This window comes from Tripterygium wilfordii, chromosome 3 (genome assembly GCF_013401445.1).
Source record: "Tripterygium wilfordii isolate XIE 37 chromosome 3, ASM1340144v1, whole genome shotgun sequence".
Taxonomy (NCBI): Eukaryota; Viridiplantae; Streptophyta; class Magnoliopsida; order Celastrales; family Celastraceae; genus Tripterygium; species Tripterygium wilfordii.
In genome coordinates, this window is record NC_052234.1 from 12,459,725 (window position 1) to 12,473,681 (window position 13,957).

General features: G+C 35.9%; 3 protein-coding genes and 1 long non-coding RNA gene across 5 annotated transcripts; 3 read left to right on the top strand and 1 right to left on the bottom strand.

Annotated features, from left to right (window-relative positions):
- LOC119985799 (WRKY DNA-binding transcription factor 70-like) lies at positions 1-1,888 on the top strand. The gene is made up of 3 exons (XM_038830194.1): positions 1-605; positions 915-1,019; positions 1,202-1,888. The coding sequence occupies exons 1-3, from the start codon at positions 268-270 to the stop codon at positions 1,725-1,727; spliced, it is 969 nt and encodes a 322-aa protein (XP_038686122.1). The 5' UTR covers positions 1-267; the 3' UTR covers positions 1,728-1,888.
- Positions 1,889-6,366: 4,478 nt separating this feature from the next.
- LOC119989187 (probable WRKY transcription factor 70) lies at positions 6,367-8,268 on the top strand. Of its 2 annotated transcripts, none has more exons than XM_038834549.1 (3): positions 6,367-6,798; positions 6,985-7,098; positions 7,409-8,268. In XM_038834549.1, exons 1-3 carry the CDS (start codon positions 6,461-6,463, stop codon positions 7,935-7,937), a joined length of 981 nt encoding a protein of 326 aa, XP_038690477.1. In that variant the 5' UTR covers positions 6,367-6,460; the 3' UTR covers positions 7,938-8,268. The 2 variants fall into 2 exon arrangements, with proteins under 2 accessions (XP_038690477.1, XP_038690485.1); XM_038834557.1 differs by having other exon boundaries at positions 6,370-6,798; positions 6,991-7,098.
- Positions 8,269-10,514: 2,246 nt separating this feature from the next.
- On the bottom strand, positions 10,515-12,044 carry LOC119995376. The gene is made up of 2 exons (XM_038841856.1): positions 11,694-12,044; positions 10,515-11,258 (listed from the first exon to the last, which is right to left on the bottom strand). Exons 1-2 carry the CDS (start codon positions 11,862-11,864, stop codon positions 10,743-10,745), a joined length of 687 nt encoding a protein of 228 aa, XP_038697784.1. The 5' UTR covers positions 11,865-12,044; the 3' UTR covers positions 10,515-10,742.
- Positions 12,045-13,109: 1,065 nt separating this feature from the next.
- On the top strand, positions 13,110-13,810 carry LOC119995144. The gene is made up of 2 exons (XR_005467631.1): positions 13,110-13,490; positions 13,615-13,810. It is a non-coding gene; the product is annotated as an uncharacterized LOC119995144 (long non-coding RNA).
- Positions 13,811-13,957: the final 147 nt, after the last annotated feature.

Consider the following 13,957-nt stretch of genomic DNA (forward strand, 5'->3'; position numbering starts at 1 on the left):
AACCTTAATCCCACTCTCCTCTATTATTCGTGTACAGCACTCGCATATAAGACAAGCCTGGACAATAACATCTCCGCGTGGTTATCACAATTGCGCGTGGACCAAAATTCCGTATACTGCGGAACTTTCAACAGGCCTTCCATCAACCTTCCTTGCATATTCCCCATTCCCTCCCCCCCTTAACGCGTAAAAGGGGGTCGGTCTTCAGAGTTCAGTCTATTCTCTTCACTTCACTTCCCCTCTACGCACACGTACACGCGCTTCATAATGGAGTTCTCATGCCCAGAAAACAAACCGGCCGGTCGAGGAAAGGCAATCGAAGAGCTCCAACAAGGTTTCGAGCTCGCAAAACAACTTCAGAATCTCATGATTGCTAAATCTTCACCAGGAAATAACGAGAAGTCTGTGTACTCATCATTTGATGATCTAGTTGAGAGGATATCGGATTCCTTCAGTTATGCTATTTCGGAATTCAGTAATGATCAGTGCAGTGAAGTTAATCAGTCTCCGGTGAGTATGGCTGGCCGGAAGTCGGAGGATTCCGAGAGGAATAGCAAGAGTACTACTATGACGGTAAAAAATCGAAGAGGATGCTACAAGAGGAGGTGATTACTAATAATTAGTCTTTATGAGAGGGGCTGTTTTATAATTAGTGATCAGTTCATTAGTGGGAGTTATAGCTAATCGTTTTCGGCTGATCTGACATGTTGTCAGGTAGGAGTGGGTTGGATTGACAATCCAAATTTAGAGCTAGTCCAGTTGCGATGAATATGTTGGGTTTGAGAATTCTCGCTTATCAAATTTCTTAAAAAATTTGACAGTTAATAGCCAATAAGAAAAATGAGGGTGACATCAGTGACAATATAAGGAATTATTAGATTTTAAGGATACTAACTGGAATTTCTTGATTGCAGAAAGACAGAAGACACATGGTCAACAGAGACCCTTAATTGGGTGGAGGATGGACATTCATGGAGAAAGTATGGCCAGAAAGAGATCCTCAATTGCAAATACCCTAGGTATTAATTCTTACTCTTCAAATGGATATACTGAACTGCGTGTCTTCAATTGTTTTTATGTTAATTACGTCACAGATAATGATTGTCGCATTTCGGTTGGAAAGATTCCCTCTCTATATATATATATCTGAACATGGCGGTTTTTCGGTTATATATTTGTGTGTGTGTGTGTGTGTATACAGGAGCTATTACAGGTGCACAAACAAGTCAGATGGTTGTCCAGCTACGAAACATGTGCAACAAATCAGAGATGATCCCCCAACATACCGTACAACACATTGCGGCAACCATACATGCCAAGATTTGCTTAAACAATCTCAAATTTTGTTGGAAGATGATTCTGATTATGCTGCGGACTCTTCTGTTCTTGTCAGCTTTGATAACAGCAGCAACCTCAAGAACAAACAACAAGATCATAACACCATCTTTAATCCCTTTTTCTCCTCCTCCTCCTCGCTTTCAATAAAGCAGCTGGATCAGCACAATATTGTTGATCAAAATTATAATATAGTACAAAGTGATTTCACCCAAAACCAACCCTCATTGTCCGATCAATATCTCTTCTCTCCTGATGAATTTACTGCCTTTGGATCACTTTTGACATCTGATCATGCGGATCGTGCCATTTCTTGCACTGCTAACCTTGACATGGGATCCTTTGATGGCTTTGAGGTGGATGATGTGCTTAAACAATATGGGTTTGAGTAATCATGCATGATGCAGATTAAATCAAACTTCTTAGTAATTAGGAGAGCTGCCTTATGTTCAATGATGACGTGAAACATTGTAATTATATATGTTCTTGTTGTCGTAAATAAGAATAATAGTTGCAGAAATTGAAACCATGCAAGAAACAATTTTATTGATCACTAATAGATTGTAACAGATTATAAAAATAAAGCAAAGAACGGACGACTTTGAACCCATAGACAGAACCGAGTTAGAACTATTTTCTGAACACAAGTTTGACACGGTTTTGAATTACATCTCTTATTAAAAGATACGAGATTGGAGTTTAATATGAGAAAAACAATCCAGCAAAGAGATTAAACAGATCATAAAAATAAAGTGAAGAACGGACGACTTAGAACCCATAGACAGAATCGAGTTAAAACTATTTTCTGAACACAAGTTTGACATGGTTTTGAATTATATCTCTTGTTAAAAGATACGAGATTGGAGTTTAATATGAGAAAAACAATCCCACAAAGAGATTAAAATTTAATCAGAGAAGAAAGTATACCTCATTAGAATCTAATCACCTAATCAATTTTAATATAATAATATATTTTTTATTTTCTCGGGGGTCCATGGTGTGGAGAGTCTCTACACCATAAAACCTTGGGTGCTTTTGGATCCAAATATCTCGTCCAACACTTACCCTTATAAACTAAGGGTCTGTTTGGTATCACTTTTATTTCTTATTTTTTGTTTTAGTTTTCAAAAAATAGAAAATAAAAACAAAAACAAAAAATATCGTTTGTTTGTATTTTCTGTTTTTGGTTTTTATGAAAACTAAAAACAGGTTTTCAAAATTTGGAAAAAAAAGTTTTTAAAAGTTTTGAAAACAAAATTAGTTACACTTATTATAGATTGTACTTTCTTTAAGATTTCATATTGCAAATTGCATAAAGATATAAAAACAATGATCAAATATACTTTGGGTTATTGTTTTATTTCTTTTTTTTTCTTTCTGCTGATGTTTTCAATGGTGAAACACGGCAAAGGCTGCAGTTATAAAAAATATAGTGGTGTGGATATATTCCATTATTATGAAAATAAAAGCATAAACACGCTTTTTTTTCTCTTCAGTTTTATACTTTCAGTTTTAAGTGTTCAATCAAACAAGTTTCAATTTTATGTTTTTGTTTTTTATTTTTGTTTTCAAAATTTTTGGAAGTGATACCAAACACAACCTAACATTCTTATTACAAAGTTTTCAATGTGGGACTTTTGCAACACACACTTGTCTCTTTGGATTTAGTAGCCATTCACATATGTTTTTCCCAACAGCTCTTGTGTATTCATATTGCATGCATGCGTGTTTTTCAAATATTCTGCGAGAGTTTTCTCCTTCACCTTATTTTGGCTGAATAGTTTGATGACTTTGATCTAATTATGTTTCCGTTGCATGCATAGACCCATCCATCCATACATACATACATACATACATATATATATACATACATACATATATATATATATGGGAAACTTGACGTCTGGAAAATATCGACCTTAGACTTGGTCATTGATATTGCCCTGTGAGACTGAGACTAACATTTGTATATAGTGGGAGGTCCAGACAGGATCATTTGAGATATAAATCAACGATATTCTCTTTCTGCTACACAATACAACAGGAAAAAATAAAACGACATTTTCTTTCTTATTTTTTCGTTGCTTTCATCAAATTGAATGACCGTCTCATTCTTTATGCCATTTTGACTGCATTTCATAAAACATACCAACATCAACATACATACATACATACATATATATATATATATGTATATAACACTTGTCATCAGTGGGTAGAAAAAGTTTTGTGTATATATGTTAAACTAGATACGCAATTGGGAAGTAGATTCATGGATGTTGCCTTCCGATCGAGATAAGGCTTTGGCTTTGGCTGTCACTTTCACTGCTAACAAAATCTTCTTTGTGTTTATCGCTGTGGAAAATTATGCTAGTGTGAATGCTTGGAGAAGGGCCCACGTCAATACAAGCCGTTTTTCCAACAGTGGCAGATCTAGATATTCCAGGCCACACTATTTTTAAAAAAAATAAAAATAGAAAAGGGCCCACTCGTCAGTACAAGCCGCTTTTTCAACAGTGGCGGATCTAGATATTCCAGACCGCACTATATAAAAAATATAAAGATAAATAATCAAAAATAACGTACAATTGTTCCTTACAATTTGTATGTTTTCAAAGGGGTGTATTACACTATTATTAGTCATAGTATCAATCACTACTTTCTTTATAAAATATAGTATACAATCATTTAAAAATTGGTCATTTATTCTTTTGTACGAATTCTTTTTCACAATATTTATTTCCGAAAAATATATATCAACACTTGCAATTATTATAAGGCAATGAATTTCTTTTACTTAATAAGACAGCATCTCAAAATCATAAATCCTCAAAAGTCTTGGATTGTACTAAACGGCTCTGAAAACCCATGCACTCATTTATACTTCCTTCCCCACTATAGTTGTTGGTATTCTTGACAAGATTTAAGCCATAAGACACTTCTACAGTATGCCAAATTTCATGGTGCTGGGCACAAACATGAGGCTTACAATTTGGGTTAATATAATTTTTGCACACCGAAAAATAGTCAGTGTTTTAATTTGCACACTGTTATTTAAAATGTTCCAATTTGGTCCCCCAATGATACAATTGTTTCAACTTGGTCTCTCGGACAGATTTTCTTATTTTAGGGCAGTCAAACTACACATGTGACAAATTGACTATTCAAATATTGATTGCCACATATGCAGTTTGACTGCCCCAAAGTGGAAAAATCTGTCCGAGAAACAATTTTATCATCGGGTGACCAAATTGAAACATTTTAAATAACGATGTGCAAATTTAAACACTGATTATCTTTCGATATGTAAAAGTAATATTCACCCCTTACAATTTTCATCTTTTCTGGATCACAATGGCCGACACATTGTGGCAGGGTCTTGTTCTCTTTTACATACCACTGTATATCTACAAGGAGAACACAATTGATATATGGAGCATGGGCAGCTTGTGTACAATATCCATTGTTGTCCTCGTTACTATTTTGTAGTTACGAAAAATCGTATGGACCCACTGGGCTACTTAAGGACAAATCCAAACCCATAACACTTACCTTCACCGGTCCAGTTGGCATATTTCAGCACGCGTTGAGGCCCATACAAGATGTTCAAGGCTCGATCATCGAACAATAAGGTCACATGACAGCAATAGTGACCCTGACCCCACATTTGGCAAACGTAACTAACGTTACGCCTTATATATCTACTTTACTGTACTCATGACATCACTACTTAGCAGGGACTTTCTCTCACCCATCTGTGGCGCCACCACAGTAAAGACGCCTATACAACAAAGGCACTGACTATTTTACCAAGTAGCACAAGATCGAAGACTATTTGTTTGTCCAGAATAGGCTTGCATATCTGATCCATAGAAAGATATTGATGTGTACAAATATCAGAATCCTGGTGGATAATGTTCTGCATGAATTGTGTGAGTATATAATAATATATGCATAAAACTTCCCGTGATTAAGCTATCTTGTTCTTTCAATGTGAATTTATGTTGCGACTTCTGAAGTTTCCTTGTACTTGTTTAATCGGGTGAGCAACAAAGCTGATATTATAACAGATAAGGCAGGCAAGATCATATCGTTTGGCAAAATCATTGTGGGTGATAGGAAAAGCTAGGGAAGAGAACGTTCTACGGCAAGGAGAAATGGTTGGTGATAGAAATGAAACTTGGATGAAATGAACTTGGGACGTAAAGGTGACAGAGATGTCCTGAAGAAATTGCATAACAAGAGGGCTCTCGGGGTATTTGTTTTGATATATTTGGTGGGTGGGTGGTTGACGACAGACGACTTGCCAAAAAAAGGGTGGTTTGTTGACGGGAGTCAAAATATGGGGGACAACGTAACTGTAGAAAATAGAATTAGAAATGATTTCAGGGATCTGAAGAGGGCAGAGTTGTGCGCTTATCAGAAGAGAATGTTGTAGCCAAGTACATAACAAAGTTTTGTAAATAACCAATGTGAATATTAAATCCACAATAACTATAAACCATTTAGGCTGTGATTGGCACAAGGGTTCGGAGGTGTTAGCCAGGGGAGATTTGGGAATTGGTTGGAGAAGTGAGGGTCGGGGAATGCTTCGCCAAATTCTTTCTTATTTATCATATTTTTTTATTTTATGAAAACAATGATTTTTACTTCTTTTTTTTTTACTTTCTATTTTAATGATTTTTACTACTTTTTTTGTTATTTTATTAATCTGATATTAGTGCTCAGCTGGGAGATGAACCCTTCTAGATATAATTTAATTTTGTAAGTTGCCAATTTTAAATTAAATGTCAGGTAAGCATTAAACCATGTCGTCATATTCACATACCACAAATGACCTCACAACAATAATCGTCACAAGGCAAATCCTCCCTCCTCTCCTCCATCATTCGTGTGCAACACTCGCATGTAAGACAAACCGGTCAATGACATTTCCGCGTGGTTATTAACAACTGCGCGTGGACCAAAATTCTATACACTGCGGGAACCTTCAACATGCTTTCCAATCAACCTTCCCTGCATATTCCCATCCCCGCTTGAACCCTTAAAAAGGGATCGCTCTTCAGAGTTCAGTCTCTTCTCTTCACTTCCCCTTTCCGTACATACAAAACGTACACGCTTCTTAATGGAGTTCACTTGCCCAGAAAACAAACCGGCCGGTCAAGGAAAGGCAATCGAAGAGCTCCAACAAGGTTTCGAGCTCGCAAAACAACTTCAGAGTCTCATTACTAGATCTTCACCAGGAGACAAGGAGAAGTCTATATACTCATCATCTGATGATCTACTTAAGAGGATATCGAATTCCTTCAGTTATGCTATTTCGTTATTAATCGATAATGTTGAGCTCAGTGAAGTTAATCAGTCTCCGGCGAGTATGGCTGGCCGGAAGTCGGAGGATTCCGAGGAGAGTAGCAAGAGTACTACTACGATGGTAAAAGGTCGAAGAGGATGCTACAAGAGAAGGTGATTGCCAATAATTACTCTTTGTTTAATTTTCTTTTTCATCAGTGGGAGTTATATATGGTTAATCGTTGTGAATTTGACAGTTTATTAGTAGCCAATAAGAAGGGAAAAAAAAAAAGTCCGATCAGTGACAATTAGGTATAAGGAATTATTAGATTTTTAAGGATACTAATTGTAATTTCTTAGTTGCAGAAAAACGGAAGAAGAAGCATGGACAACAGAAACCCTAAATTGGGTGGAGGATGGACATGCGTGGAGAAAGTATGGCCAGAAAGTGATCCTCAATTGCAAATACCCAAGGTATTGTTTCTTGAAATGGATAAATTGAACAGTTACGTTACACGGATAGGGTTCAGAATATTATTAAGTTAGAACACCAACAATAATTGTCGCATTTCGGTTGGAAAGATTCCCTCTATATACATACATATATATATATCTGAACAAGGCGTCTTTTTGGTTATATATATCTATATATACACACACATATAGAGAGAGGTATCTGAACATGGAGGCTTTTTGGATATATATATATATACACCCACATAGAGAGAGATATACATATCTGATCATGGCGGCTTTTTGGTTATAAATATATATATATATACAGGAACTACTACAGGTGCACAAACAAGTCAGATGGTTGCCCAGCAACGAAACATGTGCAACAAATCAGAGATGATCCCCCAACATACCGTACAACACATTATGGCAACCATACATGCCAAGATTTGCTTAACCAATCTCAAATGTTGTTGGAAGATAATTATGATTATGCTGCCGACTCTTCTTTTCTTATCAGCTTTGATAACAGCAGTAACCTCAAGAACAAACAACAAGATCATAACACCATCTTTAATCCCTTTCTCTCCTCATTTTCCTCCTCCTCGCTTTCAGTAAAGCACCTGGAGAACAACGTTGACCATAATTGTCCTGTGGCACAATGTGGTTTGACCCAAATCCAACCCTCATTGTCCGATCATCTCTTCTCTCCTGAAGAATGGACTGCCTTTCAATCATTTTTTCATCCTGATCAAACGGATGCCATTTCTCGCACTGCCGGAACTCATCGCAACTTTGACATGGGATGCATTGATCGCTTTGAGGATGATTTGCTTAAACAATACGGGTTCGAGTAATTTTGATGCAGATTTATAATCAAATATCTTAGAGTTTATGAGAGCTGCCTTGTCTGTTTTTTCTTTGCGGGTTATGTATTTCATGTTCTTGTATATTCATATTGGATGCATGAGTGTTTCAAATATTCAGCGAGTTTGAGAGATCAAGACGGTATTGTGAAGAAAAAAAAAAATAGTGTGTTTTTTCTTCTCAAGCAATTTATATACCTATAATTTTCATGACAAGGAAACAATGTTGATCGGTGGAATTGATCAACATTTCTACAATTGTTGTTACTGTAAACAAGTCCTATAATTATTCTATTACTGTTATCTATGTTCACCACTTGTATTCCTATTTTGTATTTTTTTCATATATTTAAAAATATAGCAGATTGTTAACTAGGATACAACATAATTTTCATGTCAAGCCATACTCATCCCAGTAATATCCAGGGCTAGATTCAATTGATGAATACATGGTTGGTTTCGATCGAGCCACCGGGAATTTTTATTTTTCTGGCGTACTGTATAGTATTAATTGTATTAATGCCCATACAGAAGTAAGATGATAATATTGATTGGACCATATATATACACACGCGTAGCTGGCAACCCTTTGATTGTACTTTGAAACAAAGGAAGTGATCATGTCGAGAAAGAATATTTATGGCCCGTTTAGTTTGTTCTTTTCATTTTCTATAATTAAAAACGAAAGTAAACGCATTCTAATTTTTCGTTTTATGTTTTGAATTGATTTTAGCTATTTTCCTTTTCCAGGTATTTTTTAAAATAGGCAATTTCGGGTTGTTTTTCGTTTGTGGAAAATGGAAACAAAAAATGCATAGAAAGTAAAAATACCAAACAAACCCTAATTGGAGTTTAATTTTTCCTTAAAATAAGTAAACACAATAATATATTTTTATATAGCGATATTATATATATATATATATATATATTCTCCAGAGGATGGGACCTTCGACATCTCACCTGAAAGCATCAATATTACAACTAGTTATTGACTATAAAGTGCATGTGTATAATGTGCACGAACATACAAAATTCAAAGCCGTGGATGCGGTCAATGCACGGAACAGAAACATTAGATCAAACTATATATTAACTGTTCACACCTCATTAGTGCCAAAATAAGTTAAAGGAGAAAAGTCAACTAATACGTAAAATTATTATTGGAAGGGTAGGTGACAACAATTGATCATATATGTAACCTTTCATAAAAAAAAAATATATGTAACCTTATCATCAAGACGTACGACAATGACGTACATAAAATTCGCATAATTGCAACCAAATGCTCCTAAGGGGGAAAAAATCGGTTCCGAGTCGAACAATATCACGTGTTTACGAAATATTTATATGTTCAGATCCTAATTCAGATTGGATTTCAAACGTACTTAATTGACTACACCCGTATTGGTTTAAATTCAGATAAGTAAATCGAACAATAACTTACTTTGGATTAGGGTTCGGATAATTAAAGTAAACAAAACAAGATTTATGTGTTTAGACTCGTACACAATTTTAAACCGAATAAAAATCTTATGTTTGGATATATAACTTATGTTTGAATTTGATTTAATTCGGGTATAAAAAATTTGAATATAAAAATCGCACAGACTTTTGTCAATCCTACCCTATTCTTTGCGAATTGCGATCAAGCCGTTCTTTGACTTTGACTTTCACTGCTAACAAAATGCCAAAATCTAATTCGTCTTCGTGGGTATGGAAAATTATGGCACTGTGAATGCGTAGAAAAGGGGCCCACTTGCCAATACAAGTGGCCTTTTCAACCTTGTGGGAAACCTGATCACACTTCAACTTGTGCTAAAAGACAAAAGCCAATCCAAAGTTTGTAGGGTCCACCAGTACTACCATAAACACCATTTTTCAAGCTTAATATTGGAATCTAATTAGTAAGATCTTATATTTAATATTCGTAAATCGCTTGTCCAATTGGTTAATTCAAGCAATGACCCATTGTTCAAGGAAGACAGCACAAACAATAAAAAGTCATTTGTGACACGTGCTTAAAGAAAGCTTTAGCTCTTGTTTTCTACAAAAAAAAATTTGCTGCTACTGAAAGGTCAGCAAAACAATGCAAAACTATTTACTTTAAAATTTAATTGTCCTCTCTCCTTTCATCTCAAACAAAGTTTCGTGAGCTTTTCATCTGTAAGTATTACGGATTTTAGTGTTTTTTTTTATCAATTATTCTAAATATTAAAAAAATATAAATGATTTTATGTAGATCATATAATTTTACGTGAATTATGTGTATCTATCTTCAAATTTGGAATATAGTCAGAATAAAAAGTACGTGAGTCGTTTATTGCCTTTTGCGTCCCAACAAATCACATGAATTATTATTTGATTGAAAATGAGGTTAGAAATTAACCATGGTTCCATCCCGTGACCAGGCATTAGTCAAACGTGGGTGGGAGCATGAAGAATTTAAGATTAGGAACCTCAAGGAAAATGTATCAGTTTATAGTTTATGGTATGTTGTTGGACCAATTCTGGCCCAAAATGAAATCTTGGGCCTTTGTTCTTAACTGAGCCCAGACAGGACACATTGCATAGTTTTAAGTCTCCACTCTTGAGCCCAAAATGGTGCTTATAATCAGTAAGAGCGAGCCCAAACCATAATACTGATTTGAAGGGTGTCCAGGCCCGCTGAAAGTGACACATGGGCTTGGCAGGCTAAAGCCCATGAATTCAAGGAAATGAAACAGTACAACACCCACTCGTCAATCGTACAGTAGATTTCAGTTTGTTACAATTGTGTACAAGAAATAATATGAGCGATCACAATTCACAATTAGGTTTCTGCACATTACGTTTTACTAACTTGGGAGCAAAATCAAGCCCGTGAAGTCCCCAAACAAGTGCAACGGCTGACACGGCCATCGCTACTGGACCAAACAACCATATAATCAATGGAAACGCAACACAGAGTGTTCTGTTTCCTATAGTAGCCAACAGAAAACCTCGCTCAAATACCATTTGTGTGTGCTCGACAGAAGACAACTCGTTGAAAGCGTTGATCAAGAAATTGGCGTCGATGAGGTATCCGACGGCCATGGAGCTGCATAAAAAGCTTAGCGACACAAATATTGATGCCGAACCGAACTTGAGTACATAGATTTTGTCGGATTGTGAGCCGAATATTGGATTACTGAAGAGGTGTTTTTGGGTGTAGGAGTTGCTAGTAAGTGCTGCCAACGCGACGCTAATGAGAATGGAAACTGTAGCTGTGAGTATGGTCCCCATTAATGTGTTTCTTAAGCTTTGTACTGCTAGCATACCCATCTTGTCAGTAGCCTGCATATAATAATTTAATGTAATCTTAAAGTAGACAAAAATGATTAGGGCCTGTTTTCTGAGAAGGGTTAAAAGCTCTATTTTGAGTTTTGGCGTAGTTTCATTAAATTTATGGACAACTGTGCAGACAGAGTGACCATCCCAAGTTTAGAACTTGCTCAGTGATGACAAAGTGATCGTTGGAATTTGTGGCTTGAGCTCATTCAATGAAGCCTAGTTGTTTTTGGCATGTTGAAGTAAATTTAATTGAATTGTGTTTCACTAAATCCTTGTATTCAAGCTCAATTTGAAGTTTATTAATGAAATCTATCAAGCTCAAGCCTAATCAACTAGGATTATATTAATTTTAAGAAATTGAGCTTGGACGAACGTTAGCTACTAATTAAGGCTAAAATTCTGATAGAAGTGGGATTTTTACAGAACATTAAAGTGTACCTGTTCGATTTCAAGATGAGAAAACCAAGACTTCCTCCTTATTGCGTCGATGCCAATGGTGGTTTGAGACTGTCTATGCTTGAAGTATTGCCATACATATGTATGGTAACCTATCATCAAAAACAGACTCAAGGGAGCCAATACACTGTCCAGATAGCCGATTACACCCATCGATCTCCTTCAGTACTGTAAGCAGATGCAAGAAGCCTTATAATATATGTGTGATATATATATATATATAGAAGAACTATAAGCAAGACCATGGTGGTGGAATCTTGGTCATAAAATTGAAGCTGGCGTGGGATGCATTGTATATTTGTATGGATACATATAGAGGCAGTGAACATTAGGATCACATTAGGTTCCTATTCGCATTCGTCGTTTAGTGGGAGCTACAGAAGCAAACTCTAATAGGTTGGTTTGCCCACTATGCATTAATGCATGCATGATATATATGCGTTACACATCATCAACCACAATGTTTCATCAGTGAATTAAGAAACTACTAACATGTCTTAATTGGAAGATGCATATATATATGATCTTTGTAAAGGACCTATATATATATATATATATATATATATATATATATTAGCCTTGCACGTAAACTAATTAATGTCATTGTCAAAATTAAAGAAGTGGATCCGAATGCTTCTTTTTTCCCCCTTTTTGTAGAGTAATTTTGTATTTTGAAAAACATATAAAGGGAATAGCCGAAAAGGAGGAATACACATGAGTTGTGTATTGTTTCAAAGTGATCCCGTGAGGGATATTCAGGGACATGATACGTTATTCTTCTAAAATTGATGTTTTAAAGTAACGCGAAGTCCCATATAACCCTTGTACTCTGATTCTTTTTTTTTGAAATACATTGGATGGGAGGGAGATTGAATCCAGACCTAACATTCCCCACTTACTCTTATGCTGGACATATGTCTCAAAGAATCTTTCTATGTTTATACGTAAAAGGAAAATAGGAGAAAGAGGAAACAGAAGATGACATAAATTGGGTGAATTGAGATAATGTTTTTAAAAAGACAAGAGATGTGCATTCCACTTTAAACTATGTAGTAGATATTAAATACATAAGTGGACCGTCTCTTTCAATTATGATAAGATGTCACGAAGCATTGACTGACTCTCTTTTTCATGGTTATGTGGTAATCCAATGGATGAGACTATGACTATATATCAATAGCCATACTCGAGACTCGAGGAGTTGTCCCTTGTCACTAATTATTGATTGTCTTCGTTACAGAGATGAGGCCCAGTGACACCTTTATTGCTATAAGACTTCAGACATGACCCATTGTACAGATCAAGCCCAACTAAATGGGCTCGGAATAGGCCCTAGCTCAATTCCTGGTCCAGTCTTGCAGGCTTCGTATTTGACCCTGTGGTTGTCAACCGACAACAGTCAATGCTAATCACCAATGTTCTTCCTTACTCGCAAATTCCAAACTCAATGTTGGCGATTGAAGTCCATGGAACATAGCAATTGGCAACTGCTCCCCGTGGATTCATCAAGAACGACGAGAAGAAACTGAATGACAGAGACGATGGAAGGCCATGATTGAAGCTGGAAACTAGGGTTATTGTTTGTGTTTCTTTGTATAAGCAATTCAATCTACAATACTAATGCTTCGATTCACGAATACCGGAATGAAGCGTCTAGTGCGGAATCGAATTCGTTCTTCTTCCATGGCGGCGGCGAGGGTCTATACACTTATTCTTCTAAATTTCACGCTTTAATCGACAGTTCCCCTGATAAGCCCCTTAAGGGAAGCCCTTCATAAGGTAATCACATTTATTTCTTTGATTTTTGTGTGAATTCACTTTTGCGTATCGTCTTTGTTGGAGAATTTCCCGAGTTGTAGTGTTCAGTTTAACTATTATTTACTTGATTATCTATTATTTTCAGCCTAGAAGACCAATGCTTGTGTTGCTTTATCTGTATTATTGCAGTTACTTTAATCAATCTGTTCGCTACTGCCACGATTTTTTGTAAGTAATACTGAAAAAGTTCAATCTGTAGTGCACATATGTTTGAATGCTGATTTGATTTATGATTGAACTTTCGGGAATATTATAGTCAAATTATTATTTGCTTGTGTTTATGATCTCGAAAGTAGCATTGACTTGAATATTATGAATGATTATAATTGGATGATAGATTATTAGGATCATATGTAAACGTAGGACGAAAGGGTTGTCATGCCATTCTCAATGGAACTAAAGTTTCAGGTTTGAATGTGTCACCTTTG

What these genes read in the sequence shown, in the direction of transcription:
- LOC119985799 (XM_038830194.1), top strand. Translation starts at nt 268, where the DNA reads ATGGAGTTCTCATGCCCAGAAAACAAACCGGCCGGTCGAGGAAAGGCA. An exon ending in AGAGGATGCTACAAGAGGAG is followed by an intron (nt 606 to 914) that starts GTGATTACTAAT and finishes TCTTGATTGCAG; the next exon opens with AAAGACAGAAGACACATGGT. An exon ending in CTCAATTGCAAATACCCTAG is followed by an intron (nt 1,020 to 1,201) that starts GTATTAATTCTT and finishes GTGTGTATACAG; the next exon opens with GAGCTATTACAGGTGCACAA.
- LOC119995376 (XM_038841856.1), bottom strand. Translation starts at nt 11,864, where the DNA reads ATGGGTGTAATCGGCTATCTGGACAGTGTATTGGCTCCCTTGAGTCTG. An exon ending in CTCATCTTGAAATCGAACAG is followed by an intron (nt 11,259 to 11,693) that starts GTACACTTTAAT and finishes TATTATATGCAG; the next exon opens with GCTACTGACAAGATGGGTAT.
- LOC119989187 (XM_038834549.1), top strand. Translation starts at nt 6,461, where the DNA reads ATGGAGTTCACTTGCCCAGAAAACAAACCGGCCGGTCAAGGAAAGGCA. An exon ending in AGAGGATGCTACAAGAGAAG is followed by an intron (nt 6,799 to 6,984) that starts GTGATTGCCAAT and finishes GTAATTTCTTAG; the next exon opens with TTGCAGAAAAACGGAAGAAG. An exon ending in CTCAATTGCAAATACCCAAG is followed by an intron (nt 7,099 to 7,408) that starts GTATTGTTTCTT and finishes ATATATATACAG; the next exon opens with GAACTACTACAGGTGCACAA.